We start from the raw sequence: 19,450 nt of genomic DNA, 5'->3' as shown, positions 1-19,450 counted from the left end.
GCCCAATTAAGGGATCTGACATTCCACTCTCCGATCCGTAGAACGCGTTTTCTTTCTCCTGATAACGACATCCTCTTGAGTAGTCCCATCCCGGAGATCCAAATGGGGGACTATTTTACCTCCGGAATATTTTACTCTAGAGGACACCATCATCATTTAACCATACAGTAAAGGTGTATGCCTTCAGGAAAAATTACGGCTGTAGTTTCCCCTTGCTTTCAGCCATTTGCAGTACCAGCACAGCAAGGCCATTTTGGTTAGTGTTACAAGGCCAGATCAGTCAATCAATCATCCAGACTGTTGCCCCTGCAACTACTGAAAAGGCTGCTGCCCCTCTTCAGGAACCACACATTTGTCTGGCCACTCAACAGATACTCCTCCGTTGTGGTTGCACCTACGGTATGGTCATCTGTATCACTGAGGCATGCAAGCCTCCCCACCAACGCCAAGGTCTATGGTTCATGTTGGGCAAGCCAGAATACAGGTACCTAAAAGTTAGAGCAACAGAAAGTTTAAAATCACAGCATTTTCTTCAAGTTCATTTCCCTTGTATAACTAATAGATTCCTTCCATCTTTCAACTCCCCCTTTTTTGTTTCTTAATGGTTCAGCATGTAAGCTCTTGGTATTCATACAGCTCCTTCTCTTTTCTCCAGAAGTTTATTTACTTTACACGTCTACCCCCTAATTATGCATGCTTATACATTCTTGCATTTCTTATCTAGTCATTGCTACTTTGTCATTTTGCAGTTCCTATCAATCTCTTTTTTTTTACACCTATATTCTCTTTTGCCCGCTTCATACACTGCATGTTTATATTTTATCCTTACGTCTTTGAGATTCAGTGTCTTGAGCATCATCCAAGAATTTCTTCTGGGTCTTGTGTTCCACATATTTTACCTTCTAATGTGTTCACTATTTCATCTCTCAAGACAACCTGTTCATCTTCCGTTGTGCTCTTTAACCTTACTTCACTTAATCATTGCCTAACAGTCCCATTCAAAATCACAACTGAATTTAGTTATTTCTACTCATCCAAGTCCCATGTCCTTAATTTACCACCTTTCTACAGTTTCAATTCTTGGAAAAAAGCACAGGTCACACCCATCTACAAGAAGGGTAGTAGAAATGATCCACAAAACTGCCATCCAGTGCCCCTGACATTGATTTGTTGTAGAAGCTTAGAACATTTTCTGAGCTCTAACATAATACACTCCTGGAAATGGAAAAAAAACACATTGACACCAGTGTGTCAGATCCACCATACTTGCTCCGGACACTGCGAGAGGGCTGTACAAGCAATGATCACACGCATGGCACAACGGACACACCAGGAACTGCGGTGTTGGCCGTCGAATGGCGCCGCCGTCAGTGTCAGCCAGTTTGCCGTGGCATACGGAGCTCCATCGCAGTCTTTAACACTGTAGCATGCCGCGACAGCATGGACGTGAACCGTATGTGCAGTTGACGGACTTTGAGCGAGGGCGTATAGTGGGCATGCGGGAGGCCGGGTGGACGTACGATCGAATTGCTCAACACGTGGGGCATGAGGTCTCCACAGTACATCGATGTTGTCGCCAGTGGTCGGTGGAAGGTGCACGTGCCCGTCGACCTGGGACCGCACCGCAGCGACGCACGGATGCACACCAAGACCGTAGGATCCTACGCAGGGCCGTAGGGGACCGCACCGCCACTTCCCAGCAAATTAGGGACACTGTTGCTCCTGCGGTATCGGCGAGGACCATTCGCAACCGTCTCCATGAAGCTGGGCTACGGTCCCGCACACCGTTAGGCCGTCTTCCGCTCACGCCCCAACATCGTGCAGCCCGCCTCCAGTGGTGTCGCGACAGGCATGAATGGAGGGACGAATGGAGACGTGTCGTCTTCAGCGATGAGAGTCCCTTCTGCCTTGGTGCCAATGATGGTCGTATGCGTGTTTGACGCCGTGCAGGTGAGCGCCACAATCAGGACTGCATACGACCGAGGCACACAGGGCCAACACCCGGCATCATGGTGTGGGGAGCGATCTCCTACACTGGCCGTACACCTCTGGTGATCGTCGAGGGGACACTGAATAGTGCATGGTACATCCAAACCGTCATCGAACCCATCGTTCTACCATTCCTAGACCGGCAAGGGAACTTGCTGTTCCAACAGGACAATGCACGTCCGCGTGTATCCCATGCCACCCAACGTGCTCTAGAAGGTGTAAGTCAACTACCCTGGCCAGCAAGATCTCCGGATCTGTCCCCCATTGAGCATGTTTGGGACTGGATGAAGCGTCGCCTCACGCGGTCTGCACGTCCAGCACGAACGCTGGTCCAACTGAGGCGCCAGGTGGAAATGGCATGGCAAGCCGTTCCACAGGACTACATCCAGCATTTCTGCGATCGTCTCCATGGGAGAATAGCAGCCTGCATTGCTGTGAAAGGTGGATATACACTGTACTAGTGCCGACATTGTGCATGCTCTGTTGCCTGTGTCTGTGTGCCTGTGGTTCTGTCAGTGTGATCATGTGATGTATCTGACCCCAGGAATGTGTCAATAAAGTTTCCCCTTCCTGGGACAATGAATTCACGGTGTTCTTATTTCAATTTTCAGGAGTGTAGATATCTCGAACAGAATGACCTCTTCAATGCCAACCAGCTTGGATTTCGGAAACATAGATCATGTGGATCCCAACTCTCACTTTTCTCATATGACATACTGAAAGCTTTGGATCAAGACAGTCAGACGGATGCAGTATTTCTTGATTTCTGAAACGCATTTCACTCAGTACCACACATAGACTTATTGTCAAAAGTACGATCATATGGTGTATCATGTGAAATTTGTGACTGGATTAAGAACTTTTTGGTAGGGAGGATGCAGCATGTTTTCTTGGATGGAGAGTCATCGTCAGATGTAGAAGTAACTTTGGCTGTGCCCCAGGGAAGTGCGTTGGGACCCTTGCTGTTCATTTTGCATATTAATGACCTTGCAGACAACATTAAAAGTAACAGCAGGCTTTTTGCAGATGATGCAGTTATCTAAAATGAAGTACTATCTTAAATAAGCTCCATAAATATTCAATTGTATCTTGATAAGATTTCAAGAGTGATGCCAAGACTGGCAACTTGCTTTAAATGCTCAGAAATGTAAAACTGTGCACTTCACAAAATAAAAAAAAAGACAAAGTATTCCATGACTATAACTTCAATGCGTCACTGTTGGAACTGGCCGGCTCATTCAAATACCTGGATGTAACAGTTTGTAGGGATATGAAGTGGAATAATCATATTGGCTCAATTGTGGGTAAAGTAGGATGTAGTCTTTGGTTTATTGGTAAAGCACTGGGGAAGTGCAGTCAGCCTGCAAAGGAGATTGCTTACAAGTCACTCATGCAACTGGTTCTAGAATACTGTTCAGGTGTGTGGGATTTATACCAAATAGGACTAAGAGGGGATATTGAACATATACAGAGAAGGACAGCACAAGTGGTCATAGGTTTGTTTGATCCATGGAAGAGAGTCACAAAGATACTAAAGGAACTGATCTCTGCCTAACCATTACATAACCTATTTGAAATCTCCTGGCCTCTTCAGGTCCACTCCATGTATAAACTTTCTTTGTTGATTTATAAACCAAGTACTAGCAATGATTAAATTGTGAAAATTCTATCAGATAGTTTCCCCATTCATTCATCTCCCCCGGCCCATGGTCTCCTATAATTTTTCCCTCTTGTTGTTTTCCTACTATGAAATTCCATTCCCTCAACTCAGTTAAATTTTTGGATCTCTTAACTATTTGAATAATTTATTTTATCTTGTCATACATTCTTTCAATCTCTTCATCATATGTTGAGTCAGCAGGCAATGAAGGTGAACTACTGTGGTTGGTGTTGATTTCTTGTCCATCTTGACTACTATAAAGTGTTCACTATGCCATTCATAGGAGTCTCTGTATTGATGTTTCTTATGTATTATTACACCTACTTCTGCACTACTTGATTCAGAGAAATAAATTTCCATTATTTCTTTCCATAGCTTTCAGTTCTACGCAAGTTTTCCTGCTCAGGATATAAGACTATCAATCCCTGAGAGCTAGACATCCATATGTGTGTCATAGTGACATAAACAGTTTTCATCAGTCTTGAAGAATCATTTCTTGGTCAATGTCATTTGTGTTTTATATTAAGGTCATTGAATAGTGCGGAAGACTAATATGTGTACATCCAGGGATTACTTCTGATACATAACCAAACTTATCATGTATTACACATAACAATGAAAATAATCAATTTTTGACAATGTAATGTAATTGCATTGATGAAATATCTACTCACCAAGTGGCAGAAAGGTAAACACATATATAAAAAAAAGGACAGGTGCAGTCCCCAACAATCAAGCCTTCTTTCTCAGCCTGACCCCGAAGCCTCCATGACCTGGTGTTCTGGGTGACTTTGCCAAACTCTACCCCTTTCCCTAAGCCTCTCCAGTTCTTTTCCTTTCACTCCTATTCATTTCCTTTCAACTCTTGTGCCGGAAGAAGGAGCCACTGGATCTGAAAACATGTGTAAGTAAAACCTTTTTTATATGTGTGTTGTCCTGCTGCTGCTTGGTAAGAAGACTTTTTATCCATCCAATTATATCATCTTCTATCAGAGTATCATATAATGCTAAATAGGAAATTTAATAATTGTATCTATGCTGTTTAATAAGTTAACATCTATCACTAATCTCAGGAGATTTTCCATAGCTCATTGTTGTATTTCTGTGTAGCCATAGAATTTTATATGCTCTAATTTGTGTGCAGGAGACCACACGCCTGCGGGCAAAGTCAACTGATGCCACTGAGAACCTAGCTTCAGCAAGTACTGAACTGAGAAGCTGTCGAGATGCTTTGGAAAGAACTATGGTTGACAGAGACTCACTCCAAAGACAAGCTGCAAGCCAGCTGCTTGAAATAGACAGGCTCAGGCAGGTGTGACAAAATTAATATACACTCCTAATGAGTAAATATTGTTCATAGTCGTCATACATGTAGCCTAGCTAACTATTACAAAAACAGTACATCCAAAGTAAAAACAGCACTTTATCAATAATTTGCACATTCCACCTTATATAAAAACCACATTATGCTTAAAATCTGGATATGCTTTCAAAAATTACAATTTAAAAATTGTAACATTTGTTGATCCCTATGCATTTTTGTGCTCGTGGAATCACATACAGACTCAACTTCAAGCAGAACTATAATACTGAGTGTTTTAACACTAAAGTATACGTTTTCCTTCAATTGGTCTAACATTTCAGGGTTATTTTTGCATACTTTTGCTTTTAAATATCCCAATAGACCAGAATGAGATTTTTCACTCTGCAGCGGAGTGTGCGCTGATATGAAACTTCCTGGCAGATTAAAACTGTGTGCCTGACCGAGACTCGAACTCGGGACCTTTACCTTTCGCGGGCAAGTGCTCTACCATTTGAGCTACCGAAGCACGACTCAGGCCCGGTCTCACAGCTTTACTTCTGCCAGTATCTCGTCTCCTACCTTCCAAACTTTAAAGAAGCTCTCTTGCGAACCTTGCAGAACTAGCACTCCTGAAAGAAATGATATTGCAGAGACATGGCTTAGCCACAGCCTGGGGGATGTTTCCATAATGAGATTTTCACTCTGCAGCGGAGTGTGCGCTAATATGAAACTTCCTGGCAGATTAAAACTATGTGCCCGACCGAGACTCGAACTCGGGACCTTTGCAAAGGTCCTGAGTTCGAGTCTCGGTCGGGCACACAGTTTTAATCTGCCAGGAAGTTTCATCCCAATAGACGTCAGTTACCAGCTGCCAAGTCCAGCTTCACAGACCATGATGACAAGATTTAGAGTAATTACAGCATACACAGAGGTGTTTAAGCAGTCATTCTTTCTGTGCTCCATATGAGACAAGAATGAGAAGAAATCGTAATATGGTACCTTCTTCTATGCACTCCTGAAAGAAAGGATATTGCGGAGACATGGCTTAGCCACAGCGGGATGTTTCCAGAATGAGGTTTTCACTCTGCAGCGGAGTGGAAACCTCATTCTGGAAACAAACAGTTTTGTTTTGTAAAGTGAACGGTTTTACATTTCTGAACATTCAAAGCAAGTTATCATATGTGTATCATTCTGAAATCTTGTCAAGATCTTACTGAATGTTTAGGCAGCTCCTTTCAGACAGTACTTCATTATAGACAACTGCATCATCTGCAAAAAGTCTGATGTTACTATTAATATTATCTGCAATGTCATTAATATACAACATGAACAGCTAGGTCCCAACACACATCTCTGGGACACACCCGAAGTTACTTTTACATCTGATGATGACTCTCCATTGGAGGTAACGTACTGTATCCTCCCTACCAAAAAGTCCCCAACACAGTCACAAATTCGCTTGATGCCCCATGTGTTCATACTCTTGAAAATAAGTGTAGATGTGATACTGAGTCAAATGCTTTTCAGAAAACAAGAAATATTGCATCTACCTGATTGCCTTGATTCAGAGCTTCTAGTATGTCATGTGAGAAAAGTACAAGATGGGTTTCACATGATTGATGTTTTCAGAATGCATGCTGGTTGACATTTAGGAGATCATTCTGTTCAAGAGACCCTCATTATGTTTCAGCTCTGAATATGTCCTAAGATTCTACAACAGATTGATATCAAGGATATTGGATGGTAGTTTTGTGGATGACTTCATATCTTGTAGATGAGTGTGACCTGTGCTTTTTTCCAAGAATTGGGCATGGTTTTGGGTCAAGGAATCTGTAATAGATTATATTTATAAGAGGGGCAAACTCAGGCACAAATTCAGCATAGAATCTGACAGGGATTTCATCAGATCCTGGAGCTTTGTTCAATTTCAACGATTTCAGCTGTTTTTCAGCACCACTGACATACTTATTTCATTGATATTTTCAGTGGTACACAGATTAAACTTGGGCAATGCTCCTGGGTTTTCGATTGTAAAGGGACATTTGAAAATGGAGTTAAGTATTTTGACTTTTGGTTTGCTGCCCTCAATTTCACTTCCTGTCTCATTCACTAGGGACATATGATCAGAGTTGCTTTGGCTGTGAAATATCATTTTACAATATTCTGCTGTAGTAGTCAGTGAAGGCATCGTGCATTTCTCTCTCTTGACAGCAAAATACTTCTTATTCAGCATCTATAGCCCTACGCTTTGGTTTACACCTATTATGCAGTATTCTCTGTTTCAAAACAAAGATTCCAAGACTTACCAAGTGGGAAAACGCCGGCAGACAGGCACAAGAACAAAACACACAAACACACACACAGAATTACTAGCTTTCGCAACCGATGGTTGCTTCTTCAGGAAGGAGAGGGAAAGACGAAAGGATGTGGGTTTTAAGGGAGAGGGTAAGGAGTCATTCCAATCTCGGGAGCGGAAAGACTTCCCTTAGGGGGAAAAAAAGGACAGGTGTACTCTCGCGCACACACACACACGCACACTTCCTTAGACATTTCTTTGCAGTGACTGCATACAACAGAGGTTCCTCCCATTATGGACTGTTTTACCACACCCACCACTAATAAAACTGTAATTTTCCCAATCAGTATTGGATGCTTTGTCTCTACTGATGATTACTTTATGATTGGGGAACTTACTTACAAATGAATTGAGGTTTTCTCTAAAGTTTTCAGTTACATCAGGAGATGAGTTTAGTGGCTGGTAAAAGAATCCATTTATCATTTTATCCCCACACCTGATACTGAGTCATGCTCAAACAGTCTCACATGCAGCTTCATTTTCTATCACAGTGGATTTAAGTTTTTTGTTTGCTGTGACGCATACACTGCCTCCATTTCCCATTTGTGAACCCTCTCAAAATACAATTAAACTTTCCCCAAAAATAGCTCTGCTATCAGTTTCAGGTTAAACCAGCTTTCTGTACCTAGTATTACGTGAACTTCGCGGCATTGCATGAATGCTTCAAACTCGGGCACTTTGTTGCAAATGCTTAGTTTACCTTTAGGATTGTAATACTCTCACCAGTGAGGGGTATTTCTTTCAGTCTTACACTGGTGCTTCTGGGTTTCCTAGAGCTGTTGTTATCTAGATTCGTTGGAGAGTTGCCTAAGCTAAAAAGCTCTTGTGTGCACCCACACAAACAGTCATCTACCTGAGTAGCAGCCTCTGATGTGTAGTGCACACCTGACTCATTTAAGGGATCCAACAGTTTCAACCCTATGGCACAAGTTCAGGGAGTCACAGGCTAGCTTGTCACACAACCTTCAAAGTCTCTGGTTCAGTCCTTCCTCTTGACTAAGAACCAAAGGACCATGATCAGTTCTGGGGCCAATGCTGTAAATAGTGAGCTTCATTGAAACTCCATGCACAAGGCTGGCCTTCTCAACCTTCTCTGCCAGTTGCTGGAATGACCCAAGTATGACTTCAGAGCATAGACAACAGGCATCATTTGTTCCAATGTGTGCCACAATCTTCTGTTGGTTACACCCTGTTCCCTCAGTGGCTGCTGGAATAGTCACACACACTGAGTGCACTTGATGTCCTTTCCTGCCATTTCCCTAAGGCATACATCAGTCGCTAGATGTTTGAACTCCCCCTGGACAAAACAGGTTTCCCCAAAACAGGTGAAGGGAGTCCCACTGTCTAACTTCCAGTTTCAGTGAGAGAGAGCACCTCAAACTTGTTGGTTAGAGAGATCTGTACAACACCATGAGTCCTCCCTGGTCTCCATCCACCATATGCAGGACTCCTAGGCCTCCGTTGACACACCACTCACAGTAAAGTGGACAATTAATGACAGATCCTATACTTTCTGCAAAGGAGACAGGATCCAATAGCACTTCAGGTACCTCTGGCACCTGTGCCACAAGTGCACAATTCTCAGGAGCTCTTCCAGCACACCAGTTCACAGCAGCTGTCAATCATTTGACAGTAGTCAAGGTGATTTCCAGCTGCTTGCAAATGTTAACCAGTTCATCCCATGTCTGAGAAAAGCATTCACAGTAGGGTTGCATTTTGGCTGGTGCGATGTATTACATGCTGTTGAAAAAATTACTTTAAATTAAGCCCACTGATTAGCTTTCAATCTGTTGAGCTAAATAGTTGCTAATTCAATATAAGAATTGAAGCAAATACACAAAATGAGATTTCTATCAAGGCAACACAAAAAACCTGTGGTAAAAATTGCTAGTTTCCTAAAACATTTTGAGGTTAAGTATAGTTGTTTGCAACCTCAAATACAGAGTCATTTACAATAGATGCAAACAATATTCCTCTTTAAGGGAAAACTATTTGTAACACAATATGTTAGTTAGAATATCTGCTATCATAACCAAATAACAAATGCCAATTTACCACAAATTACTTGTAAATTATGCAAAGGACAATGGTAGCTCCTAAAAATTCTCAAAAAAGGCACATTTATTTTCATTGATATACAATGAAATTCAGATGTGATGTATTCTTGGCAGAACTGTGAATCACAAATGCTGATATGCTACAAAATAAATTGTGTATCCAAAACACTCACACTGATAACTCATATAAATATAGTTTTGTAAGTGTCCCAAAATTCTCAAAAATAATATATTTCTCTTGTAATTGTACAATGAAATTAGGAATGATTGTTTTGAATTAGCATATGCCTACTGTTCTCAAACATTTTGAAAGAGCAGAACTAAGTTTAAGCCTATAATTGACAATAATGTACGAGTTTATTGCGGCACTTGCGAATGTTCGAAATTTCACAATGTATCACAATACAGACAAGTATTGGTATAATCAGTGAAAGATTATACATAAGCAATGTGATCAGTAAAATAAGTGAATTTAGAACTTCAAATCAGCACATGGTTCTTGTAAACACAGTCTCACACTAAGGAGATTTCCATAGTTGGACTTTTATATATAAATAAACATGCGTATTGCACAGGTTTTTTACTTAGCTGATTCTGTGCACACTTATATGCTAGTGTGCTGAAGAAGCACACTGGAGCATGAGTTTATCTCAGTGAAAATTGCTAAAATAGTGCAGCACCAACAAAGCATGTCTTCTACCTGTTGCAGCTAACAACACAGTAACCAACTGTGAAACATTTCTCTATTCTGGATTCAAATTTTATTATAATCAGTTCTCCAAGAAGGCAACAATATGCCACAGAAATTTCAGTTTCTGTGTGTGTGGCATCTAACCATGCCTCAGAGTAGCTTGAATTCCCACTTTTGGTGCACTCTGCAGTGTTCAGTGTATCAAGTAAATGACAGTCAGTACGGCTTCTAGCTGAAATAATTTTCCAGTTTTACAGTTCAGAAGCATACAGCATGCTTTGTTATTAAAGTTCCTATTCATGTGTTGAACGATTCTTTTTTATGGTGTATATTTGATGGTCAGTTCATACTGTATAAAAGGTTTTATTTCACTGGGCAAATACTCACCTCCATTGTCTCAGAAAAATCTGTTCATCCTCAAACTGAAATGTACAATGGCCATGCCTTTGTGCTGTTTGAAATATTCCAGCACTTTGTATTAATTATTCATCATACAGGATGGCAGAGAGAAAAGTAGCCCGTGTAAGTATAAAGGAAATAAGTAAAATTACAGAAATGAGGAGCAGAAATAGACTTACAATTTATTTACAATAAATATATAGATATAAGATGTTGAAGGTGATCCCCTGTGATATAATTATACACCTGTGCACATCTAAGCATATTCAGATACACCTGGCATAAAGTTCAGATATTGATGGCGGCATGGATGATGTCTTTCAGTTCATGTACTGTGTGTGGATTTATTTTGTAGAGCCTGCTCTTCAAATGCCCCACAGAAAAAATCAAGTGTTGTTAGATCTGGCAAATGTGTTGGCCATAAATGTTTGCTGACAGTTCATTCCTCAGTGAAGACATCATTCCAGGAATAGCTGAGGCGTGTGGCATGTTGCCACATCTTGCTGGAAGATGCAGTATTGTCTTTCACATTCAGTTAGCTGGGCACACAATGTATCAAAAATTTCCATATATGCAACCATTTCGAGGATAGTATCAAAAAATATTGGTCCAATGATGCACATTTCCACACCAAATGCTGATTTTTTTCATCATGGATTGGTTACTGATGTACAGTGTTAGGATCCTCCATTGCCCAGTACCTCACATTCTGTGAGTTCACATGGCCGGAAAGGTGAAACCATGCTTTATTATTCATGATGTAATGGAAAGGGTCTTACAAACCAAGCCATGTTCAGTAATCCACATGTATCTCATTGTCATAATCCTGTAATTGCTACACAATCATCACGTGATATTCCAATTAAGACTTTTCAATATCCACAGTCAGCTCCTCCTAGTTACATGTGCCTATTGGACCAGTTTACATGTAGACTTCTTTGGGCTCTGAATAATTCTTTGGCGAGTGTCTGCAATAACTTCTGGTGTGTAAACTGAAGGAATTCTTTGTTGTTTTACATTTTTCACAGATGAATAAGTGCTCCAGTTTTTATACAGACTCTGTGTTGCTCTCTTTGCTGTTAGTCCCCTATCAGGATATCTGACACTGAAATTTTTGCATGTTTCTTTAACCGAACTCGTTCACTCTGTGTCAGAAGTCAAAATATTGCATTTGCATTCAAAGGGGATATGGGCTACTTTTAACTGTTCCACCCTGTACAAACAGCTTTAAAATCAGTAGAGTCATTTATAAATGTAATGACATACCTCTTTCTGTCATAAGGCGTGGGAATAATAGGACCCATAACATCACTATGAACTAACTCTAGTTGCTTTTCTGCTTTCATTCACTTCTCATCGTACAGAAATCTTGTTTGTTTACATTCCATGTAGATGGTGCAGCATTCTGACGTCTCCCTGTTTTCAACATTTATTCCTTCCATGAAGCTCTGAAGCACTTTTAAGCTTTGTATAATTCTAATGACCGAACCTGTCATTCCAGATTTGTAGTATTTTGTCAGGGAGCAGCTGTTCAGGAGTTTCAGGCTAATATCAGAGCATACATTTTTGTCTATTTTTTTCTGCAATCACAGTATCCTTTCCTCTTTCTCCTTTTCCATGCCACTTTTGAGAAATGTCGCTTGTTCTACAATTTTTTCTGCAGTAAGATCCAACAAATCTAATACATGCAACATATCTTTCATTTGAAATTTCCAGTTTCTGAAATTCCTTCTACTGAAATGTAGAACTCACTATTTGATTTCACTTTCTTCTGACATCTGCATTATGAGACTGATAAACTAAAAGAAATATTTGCACCATGTTATTGGTTAAACTTCTAACTATTAATTTCCCTTCTGCGGGCCGACAACATGATGCAGAAAACTCAGTGACAGAGTGTTACTGCAAGCAGCAAATACGCAAAGCAAGGAAACTTGATTCTAATGAATCTATCTGCAGTTGAAAGTATGTGTCAGACACACCCATAAACAGCCGGAGATGAACATTCTGCACAGTGTAAAAGCAGAGATTCACCACTAACAAAGTTGAATACAGAGTATAATATACAACTGCTATTCTTTCAGCTTCCATCTCTTTTGATGGCTTGTCACTTAATGACATTGGCACATCTTGTAACACAAGAGAAGAAACTACTGGATCTGATACGTTTGACTTCTCTTTGTAATCTTAATCACCAAGCAAATTGGCACAATGATCAAGACCCTGAAATAATAGTCAAATGATGTAGACTGAAATACCCATACACCTGTATAGAATTTTCCACAGTTCCTTGGTTTTCTGTGGTTTTCTTTAAATTGCTTAAGGTGTATTATTGATTTGTTCCTTTGGAAAGATTACATCTAACTTTCTGCCCCATCTTTGTCCAACCTGTGCCACTGATCCATCTATAAAGACTTTGTCATCAACAGGACATTAAACTGTAATCTTCCTTCATTCTTCATAATCTTCATGAACATTTGTGTGAATGTTAGACTAGGAGTAGACAATAATATATAGTAAATACTTGATATCATTAAGGAAACAATATTTTGTCCTAAAATAGTGGCTTTCCCACTATTTTTAATTTGTGGAAGTGTGTGGTCACTGTGACAATTTCTCTGCAGTTATGGATGATTAGCTATAGTAGTCCTCCAACTGTATTGTATTTAATAGAATGGATTTAATAGAAATCTGTGAACTATGCATTACTCAGTTTAGATTAAAATGTACTCAGCAAGAGGCAGGAGGGGAGAATGCACATACAAAGTTTAAGGAAATTTACAAGCTTTTGGAGCCAGTGGTTTCTTCTGGGAGAAGGGTTGAAGGGAAAGGAAGAGGGATGAAGAATAGGACTGGTGAGGTTAAGGAAATGAGGAGGAGAGTTTGTAGAAGTCAACCAGAGCCCCAGATTGGGTAAGGCTTTCCAGATGGAATGAGAAGGAAAGACTGCCAGTTATGTTGCATTTTCAAAAATTGATTATTTTTGTGAAAGAAGCATTACTCATTTTGAGATGCTAGTAGTATTTTAGATTTACTACAAATGTACATATGCTGCACTAGTTTCTTGAATACCATGTTCATATGAAATAAAAAAACAGTGATATGCATCTTGTATAAGTAAAATAATGATTTGTTTCTTACATGGTTTACAAATTTTTGAGAGTTTTTATCACCATATTCCTTTATTCCAGGAAAAGGACAATCTAGAATTGCAACAAAGGGCCTTAGAACGGGAAGTTGCAGATCTTCGGGATAAATTTTCTGCTACAAGTAGAAGCCTAGGTTCTGTCACAAACAGTCTTACGACTCAAGAGGGTCTAGTCATTCAGCTAAAAGGTAATGTAAGTGAGTTATATCTTGCAAAAGCATTGTTTTAGGTCTAGTGTTTTAAAGTGAAAAGTGTTTGGATCTCTCTCTCACACACACACACACATTTTGTGTGTGTGTGTGTGTGTGTGTGTGTGTGTGTGTGTGTCTGTTTCTGGAGGGGGGGGGGGGGGGGGGGGGGGGAATTGAAGAAAGTTTCACCTAAGATTGGTGCAATATTGTTCTTTTCAAATATGTAGTTCTTCAGTAAGTTATCATTAACCTCTTGGATTCCGTTGCTCTTATACTGGCAAGTGGTTCAAGCTACTTGTCCCACCAAAAGAAAAACACATTATGAGCTGCAGACTTTTTTGTTTAAAGTGTGATGAGCTACTGATGTGAAACATAAAATCATATCTCAGTAAGCACATATTTTCCATATGTAATAAGAAATAATCAAGTCGCATGCAAAGTTTAAGAAAGTTTTATTTACACTGATTATACACACATACAAGACAAAGTCATCTTATGATATAAAAAAGTTAAAATTGTGGCTCTCTTCCTTAAATGATGAATTCTATGCACCTATTCTTCCTGGCAAATTGGTTAATTCCATCAGCAATAGGACAATCAATGTCAGGGTGAGTGTTCAACAGAGCTAAGCCATTAAGTCAATCTTCCTTTACTGTCGACCTCAAAGATTCTATGTACAATCACAACTTTTCGCAAACAAATGCCAGACAGAATAATATATTGAGATCACTAGAATGGGCGCAACTTTTCTCGTAGGTATGTGTTAATTATCTATGTGCCAGACAGAAACGTATAAAATACGATGACGCGGACATGCGTGCTACATAGAATGCAGGCTGGCTGGTGGGGGCGGCACGGGTAGCAGTGTGGGCGACCTGACGAGGGGGAGGGGGGGGGGGGCTGGGGAGTGGCGGGGAGGGGTAAAGAACAGAATAAATAGATAATCGTAAATGAGCTACAGAAAAATAAAGACTGCGAGATATGTTGCAGGAACTAAATGAGAGTTGAAAGAGGAAAATTAAGTATGAAGGGGCAAGAAAAGGAGAAAATAACATTAATGAGGGGTGATACAGGGAAAAGGGAACAGACAAAAAGTAGTACTGATAAGCACAATTTGATGCCAGGTGTGAAATAAAGCACACATTCTATCATTAAGTTCACACCTATGGTGTTTGAAGGTATCATTGCTGAAAAGGACAATATGGAGCAGCAGATACCTAGGTGTTGTTCACCTTGTTACATGTTCTGCAATAGCTCTCCTGCAACCACGTTGTTGTGGACAGACTTCACTTGAATATGACTCCCTTCAGTTATCTCATTGTTGATTGCATCTTAAACCCTAATCTTCCTTTCTTCCTTCCTTCCTTCCCTCCTGCTTTCCTTCCAAAACATGACCAAGGGTAAATTCAAACATAGTTGCAATTTGCTGCAAAACAAAATATATTTCAGCAATTGCCTCAGACCTCATACAAAGCTGGGGTGAAATTCATTTAAGGAAGTAACTACCAATATCAACATCCTTTTTGCAGCAGATATTCCTTGTTAATTGAGCATGCTGAAAGACCTCCTCTGGAACAACATATAGGGCTTTCATCAAAGCCTCTTTCACAATGTTTGCAGTGTCCTTTACATGCTCATTTGATTCAGAAAAATGAAGAATCTTGCGAAAGACAGGGTGGGAATGCACAGCATTGCCCCCTCTTTCATGGATGGTTGCTAATGGATCAGCAGATAGCTGAAGCTGGACACACTGTTGTTATGCAACACCAATGTCTGTTCTGTTGTGGTTGGCCCTTTGTTTCAGTCTGCATTTACATCCTTGCTTTGAAAACCACTGAGAAGTGTGTGGCATCAAGAACTCCCCATCATGCCATATATTATTGTTTCTTCCTGTTCCATTCTCATATGGAACATGGGAAGAATGATTGCATAAATGCCTTCACGGTTGCCGTAATTAGTCTAATCTTGTTTCCACGGCCCCAACAGGAGCAATATGTAAGGTGTTGTGATATATTCTTAAATTCTCAGCTTAATACATGTTCTTGAAACTTTGTAAGTAGATTTTGCAGAATAGTAGGTTTCTGTCCACAAACATCTGACAGGCCACTTTTGCTGCCTCTATTTGTATATCTTCAGTACCATTGACCTATTTGATGAAGATCCCACACACTTGAGCAGTGTTATAGGGTGAGTCACATATGTGTTTTCTAAGCAACATCCTTTGGTAAGTGACTGCATTATATTTGGAGTCTGACACAGGCTTTACATACAACTGAGCCTATGTGAGCATTCTATTTTGTATCCCCACAAATTGCTAAACTCAGGTATTTGTATGAGTTGGCTGATTCCAATTGTGCTCATCTATATTGTAGTCATATCTTATCAAGATCTAACTGGATGTTTGTGCAGTGGTTTTTGCCTGGTAGGACTTCACTGTAGATAACTGCATGATCTGCAACATTTCTGGGGTTACTGTTGATATAAAACAATAAAAATGTGACATGTGTTTTTCCTGCTGGGATATTAAAACTACCAGAAATGAAATCAAACAATATAAAACCCAGGATGGATTGAAAGAAAGAATGAAGTGATAGTTATTCCACATACCAGAAGTTCAAACTGCATCTCTGTGTGGGGGTCATGGATGAAATCAAGGAATGGTTGACGATTCTTGAATCACATGGCAACAAACGTAAAGCCATTTATATTTATAAAATTTATACACATACAAAGTATTATATATCAGAGCTCTGTCTTCATCTCATTTACGAGCACTTAAGTCAATGTGGGAGCTTATTAACAGATAACACATGTATTATCCTTTATTATGTTATAAATAAATATTCCCATCCTAGCCTACTGCCCATTACAATCATAGCACTATTTAGTAAGCTCCCCATGAACCATGTACCTTGCCGTTGGTGGGGAGGCTTGCATGCCTCAGCGATACAGATGGCCGTACCGTAGGTACAACCACAACGGAGGGGTATCTGTTGAGAGACCAGACAAACGTGTGGTTCCTGAAGAGGGGCAGCAGCCTTTTCAGTAGTTTCAGGGGCAACAGTCTGGATGATTGACTGATCTGGCCTTGCAACATTAACCAAAACGGCCTTGCTGTGCTGGTACTGCGAACGGCTGAAAGCAAGGGGAAACTACAGCCGTAATTTTTCCCGAGGACATGCAGCTTTACTGTATGATTAAATGATGATGGCATCCTCTTGGGTAAAATATTCCGGAGGTAAAATAGTCCCCCATTCGGATCTCTGGGCGGGGACTACTCAGGAGGATGTCGTTATCAGGAGAAAGAAAACTGGCGTTCTGCGGATCGGAGTGTGGAATGTCAGATCCCTTAATCGGGCAGGTAGGTTAGAAAATTTAAAAAGGGAAATGGATAGGTTACAGTTAGATATAGTGGAAATTAGTGAAGTTCGGTGGCAGGAGGAACAAGACTTCTGGTCAGGTGACTACAGGGTTATAAACACAAAATCAAATAGGGGTAATGCAGGAGTAGGTTTAATAATGAGTAGGAAAATAGGAATGCGGGTAAGCTACTACAAACAGCATAGTGAACGCATTATTGTGGCCAAGATAGATACGAAGCCCACACCTACTACAGTAGTACAAGTTTATATGCCAACTAGCTCTGCAGATGATGAAGAAATTGAAGAAATGTACGATGAAATAAAAGAAGTTATTCAGATAGTGAAGGGAGACGAAAATTTAATAGTAATGGGTGACTGGAATTCGAGTGTAGGAAAAGGGAGAGAAGGAAACATAGTAGGTGAATATGGATTGGGGCTAAGTAATGAAAGAGGAAGCCGCCTAATAGAATTTTGCACAGAGCACAACTTAATCATAGCTAAGAATCATGAAAGAAGGTTGTATACGTGGAAGAACCCTGGAGATACTAAAAGGTATCAGATAGATTATATAATGGTAAGACAGAGATTTAGGAACCAGGTTTTAAGTTGTAAGACATTTCCAGGGGCAGATGTGGACTCTGACCACAATCTATTGGTTATGACCTGTAGATTAAAACTGAAGAAACTGCAAAAATGTGGGAAATTAAGGAGATGGGACCTGGATAAACTGAAAGAACCAGAGGTTGTACAGAGTTTCAGAGAGAGCATAAGGGAACAATTGACAGGAATAGGGGAAAGAAATACAGTAGAAGAAGAATGGGTAGCTCTGAGGGATGTAGTAGTGAAGGCAGCAGAGGATAAAGTAGGTACAAAGACGAGGGCTGCTAGAAATCCTTGGGTAACAGAAGAAATATTGAATTTAATTGATGAAAGGAGAAAATATAAAAATGCAGTAAATGAAGCAGGTAAAAAGGAATACAAACGTCTCAAAAATGAGATCGACAGGAAGTGCAAAATGGCTAAACAGGGATGGCTAGAGGACAAATGTAAGGATGTAGAAGCTTATCTCACTAGGGGTAAGATAGATACTGCCTACAGGAAAATTAAAGAGACCTTTGGAGAGAAGAGAACCACGTGTATGAATATCAAGAGCTCAGATGGCAGCCCAGTTCTAAGCAAAGAAGGGAAGGCAGAAAGGTGGAAGGAGTATATAGAAGGTTTATACAAGGGCGATGTACTTGAGGACAATATTATGGAAATAGAAGAGGATGTAGATGAAGACGAAATGGGAGATACGATACTGCGTGAAGAGTTTGACAGAGCACTGAAAGACCTGAGTCGAAACAAGGCCCCCGGAGTAGACAACATTCCATTAGAACTACTGACGGCCTTGGGAGAGCCAGTCATGACAAAACTCTACCAGCTGGTGAGCAAGATGTATGAGAATATAATAATTCCAATCCCAAAGAAAGCAGGTGCTGACAGATGTGAAAATTACCGAACTATCAGTTTAATAAGCCACGGCTGCAAAATACTAACGCGAATTCTTTACAGACGAATGGAAAAACTGGTAGATGCAGACCTCGGGGAGGATCAGTTTGGATTCCGTCGAAATGTTGGAACCCGTGAGGCAATACTGACCTTACGACTTATCTTAGAAGAAAGATTAAGAAAAGGCAAACCTACGTTTCTAGCATTTGTAGACTTAGAGAAAGCTTTTGACAATGTTGACTGGAATACTCTTTTTCAAATTCTAAAGGTGGCAGGGGTAAAATACAGGGAGCGAAAGGCTATTTATAATTTGTACAGAAACCAGATGGCAGTAATAAGAGTCGAGGGGCATGAAAGGGAAGCAGTGGTTGGGAAAGGAGTGAGACAGGGTTGTAGCCTCTCCCCGATGTTATTCAATCTGTATATTGAGCAAGCAGTAAAGGAAACAAAAGAAAAATTTGGAGTAGGTATTAAAATTCATGGAGACGAAGTAAAAACCTTGAGGTTCGCCGATGACATTGTAATTCTGTCAGAGACGGCAAAGGACTTGGAAGAGCAGTTGAACGGAATGGACAGTGTCTTGAAAGGAGGATATAAGATGAACATTAACAAAAGCAAAACGAGGATAATGGAATGTAGTCAAATTAAATCGGGTGATGCTGAGGGAATTAGATTAGGAAATGAGACACTTAAAGTAGTAAAGGAGTTTTGCTATTTAGGAAGTAAAATAACTGATGATGGTCGAAGTAGAGAGGATATAAAATGTAGACTGGCAATGGCAAGGAAAGCGTTTCTGAAGAAGA

The 19,450-nt window shown here is 40.3% G+C and overlaps 1 protein-coding gene across 1 annotated transcript in view; it reads left to right on the top strand.

Moving 5' to 3' along the window:
• The window catches only part of LOC126278367 (coiled-coil domain-containing protein 170), a 335,535-nt gene that overhangs the window by 168,286 nt on the left and 147,799 nt on the right, over window positions 1–19,450 (top strand). Inside the window, exons 6-7 of the mRNA XM_049978435.1 lie at window positions 4,794–4,961; window positions 13,647–13,791. Of these exons, the coding sequence (XP_049834392.1) occupies window positions 4,794–4,961; window positions 13,647–13,791 (313 nt within the window). The remainder of the gene's footprint in view (window positions 1–4,793; window positions 4,962–13,646; window positions 13,792–19,450) is intronic.

Source organism: Schistocerca gregaria, chromosome 6 (assembly GCF_023897955.1).
Source record: "Schistocerca gregaria isolate iqSchGreg1 chromosome 6, iqSchGreg1.2, whole genome shotgun sequence".
NCBI lineage: Eukaryota > Metazoa > Arthropoda > Insecta > Orthoptera > Acrididae > Schistocerca > Schistocerca gregaria.
This window is presented reverse-complemented; position numbering and strand designations above follow the sequence as displayed.